Source organism: Alternaria infectoria (assembly GCF_024043175.1).
Source record: "Alternaria infectoria strain BMP 0036 chromosome Unknown scaffold_4, whole genome shotgun sequence".
In the NCBI taxonomy this organism is placed as follows: domain Eukaryota; kingdom Fungi; phylum Ascomycota; class Dothideomycetes; order Pleosporales; family Pleosporaceae; genus Alternaria; species Alternaria infectoria.
In genome coordinates, this window is record NW_026250693.1 from 1,518,177 (window position 1) to 1,539,340 (window position 21,164).

Consider the following 21,164-nt stretch of genomic DNA (forward strand, 5'->3'; position numbering starts at 1 on the left):
TGCATCACGATCGCTTGGTATTACAGTTGTACCTAGACGGGTGTAGCGCAGTGCTCTTTCCTCGACATATTGCCGAGGCCCCCTTTGCTGGCACGACATATCACTTCTAGCCGAGACCGCCTACCTTTCCCTGATATGTTCGGTTTTGCGTGTGCCGTTCTGAACCTCTCGCAATAGTGAGGTTATTACTATTAGCGTATCGGCCAGCCGCTTCGTCATGATAGAACGCCATTTGCAGGTTTCCGCCCCCACGGCTTGTCAGCTCAGCCTGATTACACCTCAATCGCTCTACACTGTCGCGCTGCGCACCTGCTCAAGTAACCTCTTCAAGACATAACGGTTACGCTCGCTGAAGAGATTGATGCCGAATGTAGAATATCATCATCAGCTTTAACGACACAATGCGCCTCCTTCGTGCGGTCGACATGACGTTCCACGAGTTCGAAGGCTCTTCGATCCCCCCATATGCCATCCTCTCGCATCGATGGGAGGATGAAGAAGTCACCTATCGAGAGATGAGAGATCGGGCGAGTGCCACAGCAACAAGGTTTCGATCTAGCAACGACCATGAGCTCAAGATTCGGACGGACGCTACGGAAAGAAAGTCTGGATTTAAGAAGATACAAAAATGTTGCGAACAAGCATTGGAAGATATGCTAGAGTACGTGTGGGTGGACACATGCTGTATCGATAAATCGTCGAGCGCAGAATTGTCCGAGGCCATCAATTCGATGTATGCTTGGTACCAGCAATCTGTAGTTTGCTACGCGTACTTGGTCGACGTACATACTTGGCCAACATACCGATCAGAAGACGCCGATGGAGCTTGGGCTGGACTGCTGGAGTCTCCCTGGAAAGATCCCGGTGTCGTTCATGCTTCGCATCAAACAGAGCCCATCAGACGTGTCATGAATAGTAACTGGTGGACACGAGGATGGACACTGCAAGAGCTAATAGCCCCATCGGAGCTTATTTTCTATGCCAACAATTCTCCCGGATGGAACAAAATTGGCGACAAACAGACTTTGCTTGATCTGGTGGCGAAAAGGACAGGCATTGATCAATACATTCTTCTCGGTGGAGATGTAATGAAGTGCAGTGTCGCACAGCGCATGTCTTGGGCCTCCGAACGCGAGACTACCAGAACGGAGGACTTGGCGTATTGCCTCCTAGGACTTTTTGGTGTCAACATGCCACTACTATACGGAGAGGGTAGCAAGGCGTTTCTCCGTCTCCAGGTAGGATAACATACCTTTGGTTCTTCATTGTCACCCGCTCATCTCAGACAGGAAGAAATCATGAGACATTCTGATGACCAAACACTCTTTGCTTGGCAACTCGGTTTCGAGAGCACCAGAAATGACCTCTGTGGACCTTTGGCTACACATCCATCCAAATTCAAAGGGGCCAGTACTTTGATGCCTAGTCTTGATGACGATTTCCAGAGTCCGTACTCAATGACGAACAAAGGCTTAAGAATTGAGCTGCCGATTGTTCACCAGGGCGAAGACCCCTATGGGTTAGCTGTCTTGTATTGCGGCACCTATAATACACGGACTGGTCTACCTGTTGTACGCCTTGGGCCACCAGGAACCAATCGTTATGCCCGCGACGCTCGCTCCACTGGACCATTGATGGCTATCAAAGTCGAGGAACGCACACCCACGGTCATGTTCATGAGCCAAGAGCCTAGCATCAGAGTTGAAGATCGACGGCCTCTCCAGGTAGTCATCAGCCACGACACTATGAAGTTCTTTTCTAGAGTCTACTGTAGTGCTGATGTCGACTCGCTAGACGTACCAAGTATAGCTAGCCAAGCGTACACGTTTCCTCTCAGTTGTCGGCGCGGCGCGATACTAGTGGATGTATATGACTTCTCATATGTATCAATCTTGTTCAATATCGAGCTGCAGCATGTTGGGCGATACACATGCAAAGTTATCTATTCAGGAGACAAGTTTGACAAGGACCTCACTATCGACCAAGAGAAGATCCACATGATAGCGCGGACAATGAAAGAAACCGATGTACCCGAAATGATAGCCTTGGCTAACGAAGTCGAGAAAAACCCCAAATGGAGTCTCATTCACGGCGACTCCGGTCCACCAAACAACCGGACTAGCTTCGCTGACCTATTCGAGAATCGGAGGATCTTGGCGACGTTTGCGCCATATGATGCACTGGATAGCATTGATGATGGCAATCTGGTGTTACACGTCGATATTCTGGATGAATTCGAAAGTCCACAGGAGCTGTATGAGCTAGAGTAGAGAGCGGGATCTCAGTAGCAGCACCAGATCAGGTCCAAAATAGTGCCAACGATATGGGAATGATGTTGCATTTGACACTAAATGCAAGACGACGGGTTGCATACTTAGCTGAATGCGGGGAGCCGTGAACGGGTAGTGTGTGGTGCTCTCTCATCAGGCTGTTGTATGGATGGAGAAGACGAGTAGCTTGGAGGCAGCCCGTGAACACCTGCGTCTTGCCCGTATATGTACTGCCACAGAGTTCACTGTGCCTTAGTCACTCGATACACATGTTCTGCCTCGCAAATATGCATGCCGTGCAGATTCCTGTCGCTACATCGCCCTACACTCTCTTCTCCCTGTCACATTTCCACTTCCCATGTTTCGCCGCAAAAGGCATGGCATCTATTGGAACGAAGTAATAGCATATTCACTAAAACTTATGCGCAACGACATTGGCCGAGAAAATGGCGTTCTGAAATGCTCTCCAAGAGGGGCTGGATGACTATGGTATTATAACACATAGTAGATTGGAGGAACTGCTTCGAAAGTTCAGATGCATCACCAGGCCATACAAGTCGGAGGACTGCGTGATACTCACACTGATCGATGACTGAAGACTGCCTTCGGAATCAGATACTGGAGATGGCTCTCTTCGTCTGGCGTGCACTGCAGCGAGCTATCTGCACATCTTCACTGCGCTGGTCACTTGAGACATATCTTCTACCTTGTCCACGCTATACATGATTTTACTGCTAGACAGCACCCACACCGCCTTCTTCCTGCACCGCCCCCTGCACTACAACGTTTCTGACCCGAGCACCGCTCCAAAGCTATCGGCTCTTTCTCCAGACACAAACCGCATAACGCCCCATCGCATCAAGCTTGCGTCAACACCACGTGTCTCTTGCGCCGTGCTTGCGTGTACAGCTCGATAGATCGTACGTTCTTTACATACGGCCAAATAGGACACATATCGAGACGTGCTCAGATCTTCTCCAGTCCGCTCGGCTTCACACCAACGCATTCGCCCCTTCGCGGCGTATTAGTAATGACGATCGGCTGCAAGTCAGCGCAGACAGGTCACTCGACCTCAACGCCGCTCAGATCTGTGCTCTTCGCGGCTCTTCGGTCGGCAAGTTCAACCGGTATACCTACGGAGTAGCTTCGTAGGGACTCTGTGGGCCCCATCGGCAAGGTCAACCGATACACTTGCAGAACAGCTTCGCACCCTTTCGGCTTCAGCCGGTACGCATATAGAGTAGCTTCGCGGAATCTCTTCGCGACTCTTCGGCATATTGAACCGATAGACTTCCTTCGCAAGAACTCTTCGCAACACTTCGGCAAGGTCAAGCGATACCCCTTACGGGGCAGCTTCGCAGGAACTTCCTCGCGATCCACATGTTGCGCTGCGTACTTTGTGTAACCTGGAGTAACCTAGTCGATGGATTCACGAGGCCACCCGCTCCTTCTCTTTCTCGGCGAGCGCACGCATTTGGCGATAGCTGACAGCCTCACATTCGCACACCGCATGGTCGTCGCATCGCGTAGGCAACAAGTGCGCTGGCGCTGGCGCGAAGGAGTCGTGCGCGCAAGGATGGCGACAGAAAAATGACAAAGGAGAAGACAGCCCTACATCGACGATGGAGATCGTGTTGTCTCGATGAACTACTCACCATTACCATTGCAAGCTTACCAGGCATCCTCCATGTAGACAACAGCTTCATTGTCGCCCGAACAACCGCATGATTCATCTGCGCCCCTTGGGCAGCGTCTGTACCTGAGCGTGCGCGCAACCAGGTCAACCCCAGCTTTTCCAGAATCCTCGGTCGTTGCTCATCCACGTTGTGTGCCTGATGGTGGCAAGGAGGTTCCCAGCAGCGACGATATCACGTGGCCCGGCCGTTCCTGCCTGAAAAGGACCTACTACACACGTCCCTATAACAACCGCGATATGATCCTTCGAAAGGCGGTGACGTGGTGCATCCCAGTCGCATGAACGCCGCACAAGCACGGCACGAAGATGAAAGGGTAGAGCCTGGGAATCCTTCGGTCTGATCATCAATCACGTTGCAAACAAGCATCATGCCGGTAAAAGTTCTCTACGCGAGATGGACGTGAACCATGGGACAGCACGAAACAGTCTTGCGCGATATGCGCGATTCTAGTTCCCGCAAGCCAGCCAAACTCAATCGCTGGTCGTCGCTCAATGGCGAAACTCTCTTTTCGGCGATATCGTTATTTGGTAGCGAGAGTGGTAGTGAGGCGATCCCGAACGGTGGATGCCCAACGCTGTCCCTAGCATCAGGTTCCGGAACGAGTCGCAAGGAGAATACGAAGGTGATCCGGCGATGGCGGCATGGCGCAATGGTACTTTCCACGAGTCGGCCCTTGAGTGTGATCACTGTTTTCTGACTCAAACGTTGTTCCGGGAAGAGAGAGTGAGTGTGCTGAGTTGGACGATGCGGGCGCGCAGGGACGAGCCTTGATGTTGGCTAGAAGCTGGGATCATCCCATCTCTGATCGTCCGCACGGTCATATCACACCCCAAGAAGCCTTAGTCCCGGAGCATTAGCCCGCCTGGCGCTAGAATGCGGTTCGTGTGCTTTGGGATGCGAACGGGCAAAGGGTGGGCGTGGGCGTTCGCGCGACGCGGAAATTGGGCGATCACAGCTGTCAGGCTGGGTGTCCTGGGTGCAGCTATGACTCTGGCAGCATGCTGGTACACTGTGGATGCTCCGACGGTTTGGCCTGCGCAAAGACTGGTATTAATGTCCGAGATAACTGCTATCGGCTTGGGGCTCGTTGCGGGATACGGTGCTTGCTGATACTCACCGCCACGTGCTGCCAGCACGAATGCGACACAGATACCCACAATAGCACCGCCGTTGTTGGCATAGCTGCCATAGCTGTCGGCACTTGGGATTCTCACAAAGACGGCGCAGACGGCTGTCGATCGCGGTTCTTTAGGCAAATCTTCGCGTCTTACCATGACAGTGGCATCACCTGCTCTCTCTGTCGGAAATTTCGGACGAAGCTCGCGGTGATGAGAGGGGGTCCTGGTCGACGGCAGGATGCGAGTCCAAGGTCCCTGCTTGACTGCCTTGTCATGAGTAGCGGAGAGGAGGAGGGGCAACGGTCGGTGTTATGGATAATTCCGTGCAAACCTCCTTCTCGAAGGTCTGGCGCGCAGGGATCATGGCTGATAGTTTAGAGTGCTATTCGCAAGGCCGCGTAGGGCGGCAGTAGCAACAATCTCGCAACAATTTCGCAGGCAAATCGCCCAGCCATGATAATCTAGGGAAAGATTGCCTGGAGCAAGATTGCGTGCATCCGATGATAGAGCGCTCTGACCTGCACAGCTGCAGAAGTAGGTGTTGGAGGTTCTGCGTGGTGGTGTTATTTCGAAAACGTCGTCATCCCACCTGGGCACCATGGACCGTCGCGCGTTTGGTTCCGACGCAAAGGTTCGTTGATTGGTGATGGTGCTGATTAGAGGCAACGCTGAGTGGCTGTCATTACGAAGGTACCCCTCCCTCGGTACCTTCAATACTTGACTGCACCAGTCGTGACGGCAAAATGGTACGATACGTTCCCTTGATCGCCGCTGGGCGTGCGCATCGGTTCTTGGTTGTCGGAATTGATAGACGCATGGTGACAGCATATGTTGGCGCACTGTTTTCTGTAAGCGGATGCGCGCAGCAACAGGATTCTTGTGTGGCTGGGGGAATCGTAGGCGTAGGCATAGGCTTTGTGCTAGAAGGCTGCTTGGAGTCTCCCCTGCCGTCGCCGTATGGCCCGTATTGCCAGGCTCATCAATCTTCTCGTTCTGGATGCGCCATGATTGCAAGCGAGATGGAACTAGAACCTGAGACACTTGCGCAAAACCAAGATGATGCGCAGATCTTTCGCGAGCACGATCCAAGGGCTTGAAGGGGCGCTCCGATCCACCTGCACCAACAACCCGATTGGCAGGAACCGTGTGCCAGCTCGAATCAAGGGAACTGCTGACGAGGCGACGCTCCTTCATCTCCATCCCGCGATTGCTTTTTGTAGTCTTGTTCAGCGGCCGTCTTCGCTAAACTTTATCACACCTCCGGCAAGTAGTACACTCTCCGTCATCAATGCGCACGAGAGCTTGGAATTGCTTGTTGAGTTTCAGGGCCTCGACCGAGGGGATTGCTTTTCGCCGTTCTGTGGGGAGACAATGCGTGGCGGCGCTCTGTGCGGTGTCGTGTCCGTTGCAAAGGATTCAAAGGATTCCTCCTCCGCCAAACGGATAGACGAGTGGACAGGGGTCTGGAATCAGACCATTTGTTTTCCTTTTGACGGCAGCCAGTGAGCCACACGCAACCGACCTCACTCAATGTTGACGTCGGCCCCTGGGTGGAGAGCCCGCATGACGAGTTTGGTTAACGAGCCGTTACCGTTACGATTGGCGCCGCAATGCTGGTTTCAGTATTATTGAAAGCACGACTTTGTTATTCCGTGATATCCCACATGGTTTGATGAGAGACCCGGGGTTCGGAGAATAGTTAAGTGACGATCGTCACTCAAAGCTCATGCGTTCATGTGCTGGAACGCCTGCGGGAGGATGGGGCCAGACTATGTTGGCAAGCCACATGCGATCCCGAATAACCGCTGTATGCTGCAGCCGAACATCGGACCTGCGCTGGGCGTTGTTGAGGTCATGCCATTGAGCTCTGAACAAACGGCTCAGTATAGAAGAAGCAGCAGCATGCAAGCATAAGCGACGTTTGGCAACCACGTTTAGAGTAGAATGCGGACTTTTGCATTACGGAGAAATTTGTTCCCTAAAAATCAGTCGATAATCGGAGAGGACATGGCCTGGCTCAGAGTCAGTGGCACAGTATCGCCTCCACGTCTCCTAACTGACGGCGCATGACAGTTGACTCCGTGTACACCTTCAGCACACTCACTTCGTTCCAGAGTGGGATTCACTGATCGACACGGTAATGGACTCGGGAAGACGTGCCTCTGAGCGAATGCATATTTTTATCCATATAGACCGTGGCGAGGCGGAATGGTTCGATAGTCCGGACTTGGCTTCATGGACAACCGTTTTGGGGTCCACAGATGTCGTTTACAGAACGATATGACCTATCCGGGAAAGAGTGGACGGGTAAATGTCTCCTTGAACTTGAGCCCTGATCATAATGCAGTGCAATAAGCATCCAACGTAAGATTGACACGGGAGATGCCCCAGTGACTCCAACGATCTGCAGGAATCCAGAAAATCGTTATGACTGCTCGAATATAGTCCAGGAACATGCGGTAATCCCGGAGATGTATCAACTACCGTGGGTCTTGCCGGGTTGGAAGCGTGGGCAAGCAGCTTGGAAGTGATGGCGACCGATGGCGACTGCCTCTCGCATACGGATTAATTGTTACGCGAAGACAACGACATGGATAACCCGTCAGGAACGATCTATGCGCGCTCGACGTGTCGTAAGTGTCAAGTGTGGCTCTGACGTGTCCGGTTTCCACTAGGTTTAGAAGGCGACTGACATGCAATGCGAAACATCGTTTCGCTCAATGAATCCACAACAACACAGGCAATAGCATGAAAGTAACTGGATTTCGTAGACAGTATTGATTTGATCGGTTTTGGCGCATGGTGGAGCATTGAATTCGCTCATGCAGGATCCCTACTATAATACAAGAAAATAAGGGCGGCTTGTTGGACTAATGCCATGCGCCTTGATGCGATAGCAAACAGCTGACCGGACTAGAAACTAAAGTTGACTGAAGGTAGCGTACATTATCGCAGTAGTAGCGATATAGGATATCGTTGGTGACACGAGAAAGAAACTCCGGTGAAATGCATGACAAGATGGGAAGCGCCCGAAACGCCGATGCGTGAAAGTGGTATCGTTGGCAAGATGCGGCTGAACAAAGCATTTCGTGGGTGGGACCACTACATGGTAGGTCGAGGCTTGTCAGGCCGATTGCGTGAGACAGTTGGTGAGGGCTCTTAGCTCGTTATGTCGTCAGGGTGGTACTGGAAGCCGCGTGGCAACCTCGCTCGTGTCGCTTCATGTTGCTGCGCACGCTGAACGCTTTGCCACATCCAGGCTGCGGGCACTTGTAGGGCTTCTCGCCTGTGTGACTGTGACTGTGGATGCGCAGGCTGCTTGGCCGCGAGAAGGCCTTGTTGCAAGTCGAGCAGATGTACCGATCCTGAGACTGGGGAAACTGAGACTGGCTAGAGGTGCTAATGTAGTGGTGGTGTTGCCATGGGTTGGAGCCGTTCGAAGCCGGGCTGGGCACAGGAGCCGGCAGGGGTATCGAGTGTGGCTGGAAGTTGGAAGGAAGCGGGCGCTGCGCATACATGGCAGTGCTGTTGTAAGAGTGCTGCTCAGGCGAGTAGAATGAAGTTGTAGAGGCAGCGCCTGGTGATGACTGATACGGCGACTGGCCATAGATGGAGGTACTGTAGGGAGACATGGAGTGCGACTGCAGCGAATCGCGCTTCATTGGAGGCATCGATGAGAAGGACTGGCGCTGCTGGTGCGGCTCCATGTTGTTGAGCGAGCCGCCGACGAAGTAGGGCGCGGATGCAGCAGAGTGGTTTGATGCAGCGGAGGGAGACTGGGTACCGTCGTGTGCCACGTCTGGGTGCATTGGCGGTGTCGGAGGCAGTGTCATCCTGGGGTTGCTCGGCGCAGGCACTTGAGCGTAGACGGTTTGTGACGGTTGCTGCATGGCTCCTGCCCCTCCCTGCTGTGCTTGCCTTAGTTGCGGCGATGACGACTGGCGGTGCTGTGACTGAGGACTTTGGGAAGCTGCGATGAGTCAGTATGGAAGTGAGAGAAGGTGCAGTGGTTGGCGCCTACCTGTCTCGGAAGCAGCCTTGTCGTTCCCAGCAAACTCGAGGAGACTTGAGATAGAAGGCAGTGAAGGCTTCTTCTCCTCTGCTGGTGGTGAGGGCGGCGATTGCGGCCGTTGCTGCTGCTGTTGTGGTTGATGTGTGTATTGTTGGTGCTGATGTTGCTGCTGTTGTTGCTGGCGGTACTGCTGCTCGACCTGAGGTTGAGATGGAGTATGCACGGGATATGAGGAGGCGGCAACACCCGACATGGGGAAGGCGCGAGGTTGCGACTGCTGGAAGTAGGCCGGGTGCTGGAACGACTCGCGCTCCCTAACGCTGCCGTGTACCATACTGGCGAGATGCATTGCCATGGAGGAGGTGGTTGTCACGGGTCACAGCAGTGGCTGCGTAACAAGAGAGAGAGGAGTGGGTGAAGGGAGGTGGATGAAGGGAGGTGGATGATGACGAGATGGAGAGTAGTCAAGGCGACGGGTACAAGCAGATGTAGAGCCAGGAATTCGGGCCTGCAGCATTCAAGTACGGTGTCGAGGGGATTGGCGAGATTCAGCACGAAGCCCGTTCGCACCGTAGCGTCGTCAGTGGGCCTGTCGTTCCCTGTCCAAATTGCGTTTGAGCGGGCGATGAGGCGGCGGACCGTTGTCAAAAAGCCCACGTCCCACTCGAGTTAGCCCGAGACGCTCAGTCCCTTGCAACGGCAATGCAGATGACAGACGGACGAGGTTTAGAGTGAAGATGTGCACGCCCCGTAGTAATGCCTTGGCCGAGCGATCCGCCCACGCATCCCAGACGTGCCAATCGACGCTGCACCGGCGCAACAGCGCTTTTGGGACAGCCACGGCAGGGGCCCTGGCCGCGGTGCTAGGACAGGCCACTCTGCACTGCAGATCGACCGTTCCAGGAGATACCTGAGGAGAATCCTCGTGGGCTTGTCGGAAGCAAGTAAGCTGCAGAGCCGCTGGGATCGAGTGAATGCCCGCGACGTTCCCAACGGGGCGGAACAACCCTCGCCGATTCCTCTCACGCTGCTGCCGCCAGATGACGACTCAGGCCGCACGTCGCCGACTGCTGCGTCCTGCCAGCTGGCCTCCAACGGCGCTTGGGTTGACGATGCAAAGGGTCCTGGCTGCACGGGCGCTGGGGCTGCACCGATCGGTACTCCTGCCAGACTCCAGAGCGCACTGCCGACGTGCTGTCCAGCAGTCGAGAGATCCACCGCGGCCTGTATCTCTGGGAGCGGCGGCGAGACAATACGGATCGCGCTGACGAAGGATTACGCAGGGGGTGAGGCTTGGGAACGGCTGCGATGCTGGCCTTCGGAAAGAGACAACGATGAGACGTGCGAGTCTCGGTGCTGCGCCTTTGGCACACTTTAAAGAAGCCACCACTGTCCACCCACCTCATGCCGCCCTCGTGAAAGGGCACCGTCGCAAGCCATGGCAGTCAACTAGACGATAGCACCGTATCGTCCCGGGGGCGTTTGGCTCGAGGCAAGTCACTGCGGAAGCGAGCCAAGCGCCTCGTGCAGCAGAAGCTGTCTAGTCCTACCCACCAGGCGATGCCTTGACCATTGTTACGACTGCATTTCCTAAAAATCTGATCCCGCATTAGAGAGGGTCCGCCTGCAGTGATGCACATGGCTGCAGCCGCGCTGGGTGAAGCGAAGCATCGCGCGCGGGATGATTTGCTGGCAATTATTGGAGGCGGTCGACTTTCTGGCACGTCTGGTGGTGCGCGGTCGTACACAGCTGTCTAACCACCGTCACCGCCATGACGGGCGAACTCGACGGGCAGTCACGGGACTGACTCGTCCCAACCTCACTCATTACCTTCTCCAGTACATGTCCCAGCACGCTGCATCGAGAACGCTCACCGCATGTTTGCTTGCTCCAGCTAGCAGGTTAGGCCGTGTGCCAGCGACAGATTGGTTTCAGCAAAAAGGCAAGCGCGGGACGTCAGAACGACGGCTCGACGGCTGTTGCCTCTTTGCAGCGACAGTCTCCGACCCCAGCACGCGACGTCTCTGCGGCGCCGCCAGGGCGGGATGGCGGCGTTATCCCATGTCTTGGCCTCGTTCGTCTGTGGAGGATCTCGTCGAAAGAGGCGGGTCGATCAGCGACAAGCGCATGCAGCTAATCCCGGGGGCCACGTTGGCTGTCACCATCTGCTCACTACTCTAGCCGACCTCCCGCCATCCAACCACGCTGCCCTCTGCCATGCTTAGGAGCGCCTTCGAGAAACAAGCTGCGCGCGAGTGAGATGCCACCGCAGCCTGCCACCGCGTGCTTATGTATCGTCCACCACGAGGCGCCGCAGATCTAGCAACCCAAGCCGAGTGTCTAGTGTCTAGTGCTCAAAAGGAAGACTGCGGTTACCGTGCAATTTCTTTACTGCGTCGTCGTCAGGAGCATGATGCGTTCCGGCGTCGCACAGCATCTTCCCAGCTCGGTGCAACACGACCTCGTGGCTCTTCTCTTCGCTAGAACAATCGAAGCACAAGACTTGCAGGGCTATCGTGTGTACCACCACCGACGCAGACGTGAGCGACCGTGGCATCCCACTCTATTGGTGCTGCCGGTCTAGAGAAATGGGCACAGACGTGACCTCAGGGCTTCCGTTGATGGAATTTGGGAATTTCATCGCTTAGGCCTGCGCGAGTGCCGGGCGTCTTGCACATCACATTACCACCGTCCTGGATACCTCATTCGCAGTCTACATCAGATGTCATGGTGCGCACTTCACAATCTGTCAAATCTGAACAGCTGCACCACCATGCAGAACATAATTTTGATCGATGGCCAGTCTCCAGCAACAAAAACTGCGTATCTGCATGGCAGAATGCGAACGCTGAACAGGGTGCATGATCTCCCGGAAGACCACCACCCAGGGACGCTGCGTCCGGTCTCAGGGAGCGCGGGACTGGCAGGGATACCGATACTTGGACCGCATCATGATCCATCATCAGCGGGAACACGCTTACTGCAAGGAGCCTCCCTAGTGCTTTCCGAGCGATCGTCTCGGCGTTTCATTTTCACGAATCGGCAACCCAGCGGCATGTCACCCACCTTCTTACCCGAAGCTTCCCCGTGTCTTCCAACACCTCTTCCCAAAACCCGACACCGTCCTCAATTTCACAGCATATCGCAGTGCGAACGTGGTTGTATCAGATACCCGCTGCGTTCCATGGGTCAGTGGAAGCAGCTTTGGCCTGGCCCCTGTACGTCGCACCCCCGTCTGCTCCATGCATGACGCTCTCCAGGGTTTCTCCGGCTAAAGCGCCCAAGCTGGATAAGCCCGAAGATTGCAAGGCTGTTCTCATCGTCAGGCGTCTCATTGGCCCTGACCGACAAAAATATTACATCGAACTGCCGGGATTCGTCCAGCGTCCACATCGTGTGATGCTCAGACGAGGGCTATGCGAACTTGCACTTTAAGCCATGACGCAGCCACGCGCTCTCGCTACGAGCAACAACCATGTTCATCATTCCAGACATCACGGAACAACTCACCGTTTATTGTAAAGCGAGCAGCTATAGTTAGTCTGCAGCAGAAACTCTTAGGTGGGTATGTTTTTGGAATGCCTCACCAGAAGATGAAGGCAGAACGTCATGCACGAGCTTTGAGCAACTACCCGGACAACTGGCTCCGCAATCGTCTTCGTTGCATACATCGGTGGGTTTGGTTCGAACTCGTAAGGGTATACCCTGGCAGGTTGACTCCTCTCAGCGCTTACTCGTGTAAATTAGGCAAAGAAATGAGCCCAACCAGAATGAGGCGGAACCGACAGATTGGAGATATCGCGAGATGGCCAGCAGTACCCGGTACGCAGGATTGTTAAGAACACATGGTCTGCTCTGAGCTGCATCGGACACATCTATCGAGCCTTGTTCTTGCACTGCGCTGCAAATTATGACCATCTACTCTTCTTCCGAGCAAATTCGGGTCCAGTCCAGATTCAGAGTTCCTGGAGACACGGAGATTATCTCTCGATACCCTCTAACATGATAAGATTCACCATCCGCGACCCTTCAATCGCGGTGCCATCAATGCAATGGGTCAAACTGGTGCCTACCTACCAGAAGATCACGTCCGATCCTTTGCGCCACTGTTACCGGGGCGCAATTTGCGCTGCAAGAACCCCTTGCGGAGTTGGACGATGTTGGCAATACGGCTAATACGTCGTGTCTGTGGTCAAACAGCACTGCGGTGTGTTTTGAGGCGTCCCCGGGAATCGAGCATACTTTGTCTTCAATCTCCCCAACCTCGTTGCTGTTTTGAATCCGCACACAGGGGTTCGGGTGAAGCAACAACAGCAGCCACCAAGCGGGCCGAATGGGGCAGTAGGGAACCCAAAGAGTCGACGGCGAAAATGAGCGGCCCAGTTGTGTGTCTCGCACCCTGTTCCCTTCCCACCGTTTTGAGCATGTTTTCCGGATCCATTGCGCCACGACAAGGGACCGCGTAGATCATTCCTGATCACCGCGTCGAGGTGGGCTCGGCTGACAGTGAGATTCACCAGGATATCGTGCGGCCAAGTGTCAGATCAGCCGGATCAGAGGGGCTGCCAACCAATGCCGTCTTTGCCGGATCACGGGTGAATTCTATTTCGCCTTCGATCTAACCGTCCATTCGTATGCTATGCACATCGCCGCCGATGAATCCCCATAAGCAAGGTGTTCGGTACGACTTCCATTCATGGCTGCGGCGGTACCTGCCGCGGATATGCCTGCCTCGTCAGAATGACCCTCGTCAGAAGACGGAGAAGCTGATTCAGTATGGGGAACCATATGTCCAGTGCCGCTGTTTCAGCCGTTCAACTTCGAGATCCACTTCTGCAAGACATTCAAGCCATTCACCAGCTAACCATCTCTGGCTCTGCAAAAGCACGACCACATCAAACAAGGCATGTGGAGCTCGCAATGTGAAGCTCATGTAACCTTCGAGCCGGACCAGTTGCGTATCAGCGGCCGCCGATACTCGATAGTGGATTCAAATTGTGGAAAAGCGATATCTTCCAGACATGACTGGATACCTGAGGCTTCTTTTTCTAGGCCCCTGTTCAAGTGACTCGGCCTGACCCACCAACGTCCGCGTCGGCCTGCCTCACTCCCCTGTCATTGCAGAAATCGTTAGCGCACCCTCCTCCGCGTGGCTGACGCTCAGCGAGTTTATTCGTGAACGTTGCGTGACAGGACGTTAGTATCGTTTGGTCGGCGCCATCACAACGCTACCGGCGATACCATGAGATCGCTGCTACTGCTACACGCTCACGGCCTTGCTCACCGTATCCGGTCTACTCCAAGTGTCAGATCTCGAGGAGTCGCATCTAGTGTTACCCCGTTTCTTCCTTATTCAAGCCAGCAATGCGACGGGGTGAGGAGTCAATACGTGACCTGCTGAGAGTCTCCCGCGGCAGCACAAGGCTTGCTTCTGAAAAGTGGTCCGACATCCGCATACGGCCTGTATCCCGCCACATGATTTCCACCACTGGGAATCTTCCTCCCTTCGCAGTGCTCCAGAAGGATCACATAGTCGCGATCGGCGCCGATCTATGCTCAACATGATCCGCAATTATAGCGCCAGGGGGTACTCAAGGAGAGTTTTGTTCACACGGCGGTCGATTCACAGGTGCATAATGAACGCAGGACCAAGCTCACCAGTTTGCCGCTGTCAATGCGCTGGACTCTAGACCTGGTATTATGCTGAAGCAGTGGCCTAAGCCGTTAGTGACCGTTGATGTTGTTTTTTCCGCAACGTCTATCCGAAGGAAGCTCTCTGCGGGACACGAATGCGCAGCCCATCGACGATGTGAAGGAGTCGAAGGATGCACCGCAAGATTAGCCCGAGGGGCCCACGACACGTCAATCACGAACCCACGATCTCCGTTTGAACTTCGGCTTCTAATGACTAGCACACGTGAGACCCGGTCCCGCGGGCAGATCCCAAGTGCTTTCCAATGATTACGGATCAGCCTGTCCGTCTGAGATCGAGTTCGTGTGTCGGCACCCGCGCATATCTCGCATTCGGAAGCCCACCCGCTACATCCCAATCTGCAAAGGTCATCACACGTAAGGGCATAACCGCGCCGGGGTTTTGGATGTCGGGCCCCGCGACAAAGACGAAAAGGTCGCGAAAGGCTTCGCAGTTTGATGACCCAGTGACCCTGTTATTACTGCGAGGCGCTTCAGTGTATGCAGCTGCAACAGTATACTCCGAAGCTACTGCTGCAACTGAATATTGGGTGTGTTGCATTGCATATCGCCGAACAGCGCGCAGCAAACGACACTGCCGTGAGCAAGGGTGGGGCACAAGATCACTGTCACGGTCTGTCGGTCCTTTAACAACGTGAAACTGTCAGCAGATCCACGTTTATCGACCTGGCTGTCGGGAGCCGCACCGCCCAAGTCAAATGTGTACGTGGACATCACTCTATCTAAACCTAATCTCCATCAACTCCGGGTAAGGGCTTTTACGTGTGGTGGCCATGTAATACCGGTCGGGCTTATGCAGCCTGAGGATCATAGCATGGGTCTTTGTCCTTGCTTCCTTTGACCTACCCCATGTTGGTAAGCTCCGTGCAATCTCGATCGCTCAGGAATATGGGTTTTATTTTTCTCTGCCAGACTGCATGCATGCGATACGATCTGCTCCGCAAGCAATGCAGTAAGTTGCTGTGCCGTGCGTGAAAACCGTCGCAGATACATTGGTACTTCGCCGACGACGTTTACCTGCAGCCGAAGGAAGGGGGTGGTATGCGGGCCTAAGTTGAACGAGATGTAACGTACATCGCAATATCTGTTTAGCTTCTTTCTTGGATCATGTCGATACCCGAACCCAGTGCGGGATCTGCCAGCCTGCGTGCTCCAAACTTGATATGCCGCAACGGAGGCAAGTATGACGACATGAACGGGCCCACAACGTCTATCACCAAGGTCCCAGATCAAGACACTCCGAAGCCCCCACTTTCCGATACGTGACCGACATCATACTGGAACAACATCTTGGTCGGAACACGAGGAAGGGGTCTTGGTTACTGTACCAGAAATGCAAGGCAAGCAATATACCTGCCACTGCAATCCTTCTACGTCATTCGTGGGAAAACCACACCCCTGGTAGAAGTAAGAGCACGCACGCATAACTCATTGCACTCCCGCACACATCCTGCAGCCCAGCCAGCCACCCCAGCTTACCCGAGCTCGGAGCCGCCGCAATCCCATCCCTCCCTTCCCTTCCCCCATCACATCACGCACCCTCGCTCTATACCAGGGTAATCTTATCATCTGCATCTCTTACCTCGTATATCCCGCCAATTCGCCAAAAGGCTTGGGTCATAATGGCAGGCCCCCAGTCTACTAACTACTAACTTGGTTCCGGCAGCGGTTCTTCTTTTCTCTCCGCATATGCGCCGTTGATCCGCCCCTTCTGCACTGCTGCTCTCTCCACGCTCGTATGACGTGTGCCATTCTGTGCACCAAGCTCTACAGTACAGTGACGCCGGATGGAAGGGTCTCCGTGGAATAATGCCGCGCCTTATATGTACGCTGCACATTCGCTTCACCTCAACCTTTTCGTTTGTCTGGCGAATCGCTTAGGTGTACACCGTACCATATAGTCATCTCGCTCAGTCGCTCACGCGCGCCTTTATGCACACGCGAATGCAAGCTTGCCATACACTAAAGCCGCAAGCGAGGACTGCCTTCTCTGTCTAGTCTGCTCGCTATTCGTCTCCTCATCGTCGATTTTCCGTGCGTTCATTTCTGCCACCGGCCAATGAGTCTTGCTGCATTTTGTTAGTAAAAGCGACGGTGTGTTGTTAGAATGAGCTGTCAAGGGTAAGCGAAGGATTCTTGACAGTCGCAAGATGATGCGATGCGGGATTAGCGCGGATCTATGATCTGAGGTGATCGCGCGTGGGTACAAAGATGGGGCTGGCGTTTGCAGAAGGTTGGTCGTGATGGAGGGTGGTGACGTGGTTGTGACGGCTGAGAAGTCAGTGTGTGGCTCGGGTGAAGGGTTGGTGTATGGCTGTGTCTATGCCAGTGCGGTGTATTGTGCCGTATACGGATGGCGAATTGGACTGTATGCGGTGTTGCTTACGGGAAATACTCCGCAGTCGATACGCCAATGTGAAGTGACCTAGGTCAAGAACACAGCCGATCGTATGTCTCTCGATACATTCTGCTAAGAGTGCATATTTGGGCACCTTCAAGGAGACTAAGCAGAGCTCGATAGTAAAATCTTTCCCTTGATCATAGAAAGACCACAAAATCAAGGAATGCCATTCCAGATGACGAAGCGTGATATGCGCATCCCTCGCGGTACCAAATGAATCCACCGAGACAGCGCTATCGCTACACTCTGTTGAGCTTCCCAGTTTCATGTATATGTGACTACATTCATACCCAACTTTCTCTGGCCACCTACGATTGCACACGACATTTCTAACAACGTCACCTGTGCCATGTACGCCACGTCAGCGAGTGATAGCTTGTATGTGTATGATTTGGTACGTTATGTGCGTGCTGGCATTTTACACCCCAAATTGAGACGTCTCGACTAGTGATATCCACGACGTGGGATGAGAACGGCAATCACGGGCACACCAACGACAGCGGAAGAGGTAAGATAATCACGTCTTCGCTGTTACCTAACATCGCATTCGCGTGTATGCGTTCCACAGAGAGTATGGCTAAGCTGGGGACAGGGAACAAAGCGAATGATGCAGTTGACATGAAGTCCCTGGCGGGGATGTCTCTGGTAGGAATTTTCACTATAGAGAAATATAAGATTGGTAGGCTCTAATCCATACGCGGGGGAAGCTTTCTTCTTAGCAAAGCTGCGACTGCAGTCTTATTAAGTGCCCCTTGTGTCTTACCTGCAGCTATTATTACTTATACAATTATATATTTTATAATATATTTTATTTACTCTAGTATAAAGTTCTATACTTATTTTTACTATCTAAAAAAATAGCTTAAATACTAACTTATATCTTAACTTATACTTTATAAAAAGTAAAAAGTACATTAGTATACCTCTACTATTTTATATTACTACTAATATTACTTTAAGTAAGAAAAGTAGTTTCTACTCTAAAGAGCTAGTAACTTAGCTAATATAAATAAATAAGTAGTATATTTACTATAGCTATTTTAGCGTAAAAAAAGTATTTACTTACTTAGTATAGACTTATACGCTATTAGTATATACTTATTATAAGTTATATTATATTATGTACTAAGTAGACGCTTAAAATAAAACTTATATAACTTAATACTTTATTAAGCGTATAAAATTATATTTATAAGTATTTTTTAATAATACTTAGTCTATATAGCTACTTAGTAGTAGGTTACTTTTACTATATTAGTAAGTAAAAGCTAGTAGTATTTAATATTAATAAAAATATATAGTTAGATTAAGATTTTAAAAGTAATAAAAGTAGAAAAAAATACTATAGTATATATATATTATATAAGTAATAATAACGCTAAAGTAGTTACTTTATATACTCTACTTCTAACTTATATAGTTATTATATACGTAAAGTTATACTTTAGAACTATTACCTTTATTTTATAGTATACTTAATAACTTATTATAATAAGTAACTTATAACTTCTAAAATTTATATATACTTATATAATTAGGTTCTTTTAAAAAGAGAAGTATTGTTAACACAAGAGCTTATTAAGTGCCTTGCCAACTTAGTAATCTTTGAGCTACGGATAGCTTTATGCCTAAGCTACGTTGATGAGTGTGCGTAGCAATGTATAGAGACACTGCAACTCGACCAATTCAAATGCGAAGAAGTAGCACGCTCGTCTCAATAGGCAATGTAAGATGTCGAATATCATTGTTCAATTACGTACGTACCTAGTACTGGCGAGCCGTCTCACTCAGATAGAAGCAAATAAAAAAGTGGAAGGTACGTCATCATGCACCGATGTGGAGACCGAACATAGGAGTACAACGATATGCATTGATTGAAGCTAACGTGGAACCCTTAGTACGGGTGATGATACCCGCTCAGGACTGGTTGTTGTGCGTATATACCTTCAGCAAAGAGCATACTAGCATGAAGCTACTCTTCACGTGCCCACAGTGCCAGGTCTGCAAGCCAGTGGCTGCCATACGCATGCCATCTGTACTCCGTTGGCCAATCTTCCCGAGCCATGACCGGTATATAAGACTCGAGCATTGTCACATAGCTCCATGTCTCCGGGTTGGCGTAGTATTCGCGTTCGTCCCTAGCGTAGTACGTGACGGAGTCCAAGTCGCCCAAAGATATGTCCACGTAGTTGTCGCCCAGAAACATGGCAGCAGGACCCTTGCCATCCGGTGCTTCGCTTGCAAGATCCGCGATGATTTGTTTGATTGGTACCACTGGTTTGACTGAAAAGACAAGCGAAGATTCGTTTATGACTAGGAAACCCTTAGGGTCCTGTACAGTCTTGATCGGTACTGGCAGCTCGGAGAGGAGCTGACGGTCGAGAGCGGTGTAAGCAGGATCTTGGGCAACTATCGTGATAGGTTCCTGGCGCGGCATACCCTGCTCTTCGTACATCCGTGTGAGCTCTTGAGCAAGGAAAGAAGCCATGATATGCTGTTCTCTCGGGCCGGCACCCCATGCTTTTTCGTCTTGTAGAGTTCCCAGAGCTATGCAGACGATGTTGGTGATCCGAGCTGTGTGTTTTAGATTTTGGAGGCGATCGAGCAAGATTTGGCGCGCGCCACTCTCATCCCAGTGTTTTTGATAACGTCTCATGAGACATCTCATTCTAGAAAGCTTTTCGTTGTCGGCATGTTCTTTGGCGCTTTCATAGATTTTCCAGGTAACTGGGACCATATCGCGGGTACGGCAAGCTTGGAACCCCTCGGTGAGCGCATGCATTGGGTGGTATTGTAACCCAAGAGTTCGACTGACAATACATTATTATGCTGAGCGCTTTGTGTGATGTGTAGGTAGATGTTGAACTTACTTTTCATTGAGATACCCTTTAGGTATCTGGATCGCCTTCACTGGTTTGCCATAGCAATCCAAGAAAATGAGCGGCAAGTCACGGCGAGCTCGTGCCAATTGTAACCCACCGTTGCGAAGCATGTGGCGATTGTAAATCGGGCGGCCTCCAAGGGAATCTGTGAATGCTTTGATGTCTAGAACTGTATAGGAACGGTTTGTGGTTCCAATTCCGATTTCCTCAAGCACATCGGCGAGGGGTTCGTGGCTCTGGGTGGGAAGTGTCTCGTTGACTGATCCCTGGAACTGTTGCATGCCGAAAGGACACGTATCCGACCACATGAAAGCTGCTGGCGCGGCTGAACAGTTCATTCCCAACGATGCAGGCCGCATACCCCATGTGTTCTCCATTATTGATGGTTATCGTAGTGCTAGAAAATTCGGTATCGAATGAGATGTCGAAAACGATCGGAGTGGGTAGTTGGAAACCGTAACGGGCGATATGCTAACAATGGTGGAAGTGTGAGACAATGATGTGTTGAGGTAACGATGTTGACAATGGATTGATAATGATGCAGAGTGTAAGAGATGCGTCAGGACAGAAGTAGACATGACCCGAGCTTGTGAGCAGATGCCTCGTGTACGTATGCCACTGCCACTGCTGCTGACGGTGATGTTAGGAAAGAACAAACCTGTGTCCATGGGCGGCCCTGTAGCTGTCACAACTGATGATAGGGTGATGTAAATCCCTGGAATTCGCAGTGTAGCCGCCTCGACTCGCGATGGAAAAACTTAAGCCACCGAAGCGCATGCGGTGAATGTTCCAAAGGCCACCGGAAATGCTTTGGTAGCTATCCGGAGTGTCTTTCAGGTACTTTCCGATCCTTGAACTGCTCTTGCATATCATTCATCAGAAGTGTGGCTTCCGCGCAGCCGATCGAGATATCGTATGCAACCTCCTACATTGAATAGAAGCTGCGAATGAGATGAGGGCATCTTCTCTGGGAGACAATGAGCGAGCGCAACGCGTAAGACACGCGCATTACATCAATGCGATGCTTCTGTGACCGTCGCGAGGCGTGACCCTTGGATCCAGGCTCATCGT

The 21,164-nt window shown here is 52.1% G+C and overlaps 2 protein-coding genes across 2 annotated transcripts; one reads left to right on the forward strand and one right to left on the reverse strand.

Annotated features, from left to right (window-relative positions):
- Positions 1-1,745: 1,745 nt before the first annotated feature.
- J4E92_003516 (uncharacterized protein) lies at positions 1,746-2,270 on the forward strand (the record flags this gene model as incomplete). Its single annotated transcript, XM_051494913.1, has 2 exons — positions 1,746-1,803; positions 1,951-2,270. The coding sequence occupies 2 exons, from the start codon at positions 1,746-1,748 to the stop codon at positions 2,268-2,270; spliced, it is 378 nt and encodes a 125-aa protein (XP_051355206.1).
- A 16,913-nt stretch (positions 2,271-19,183) lies between these two features.
- J4E92_003517 (uncharacterized protein) lies at positions 19,184-19,993 on the reverse strand (the record flags this gene model as incomplete). Its single annotated transcript, XM_051494914.1, has 1 exon — positions 19,184-19,993. One exon carries the CDS (start codon positions 19,991-19,993, stop codon positions 19,184-19,186), a length of 810 nt encoding a protein of 269 aa, XP_051355207.1.
- Between the last annotated feature and the right edge of the window lie 1,171 nt (positions 19,994-21,164).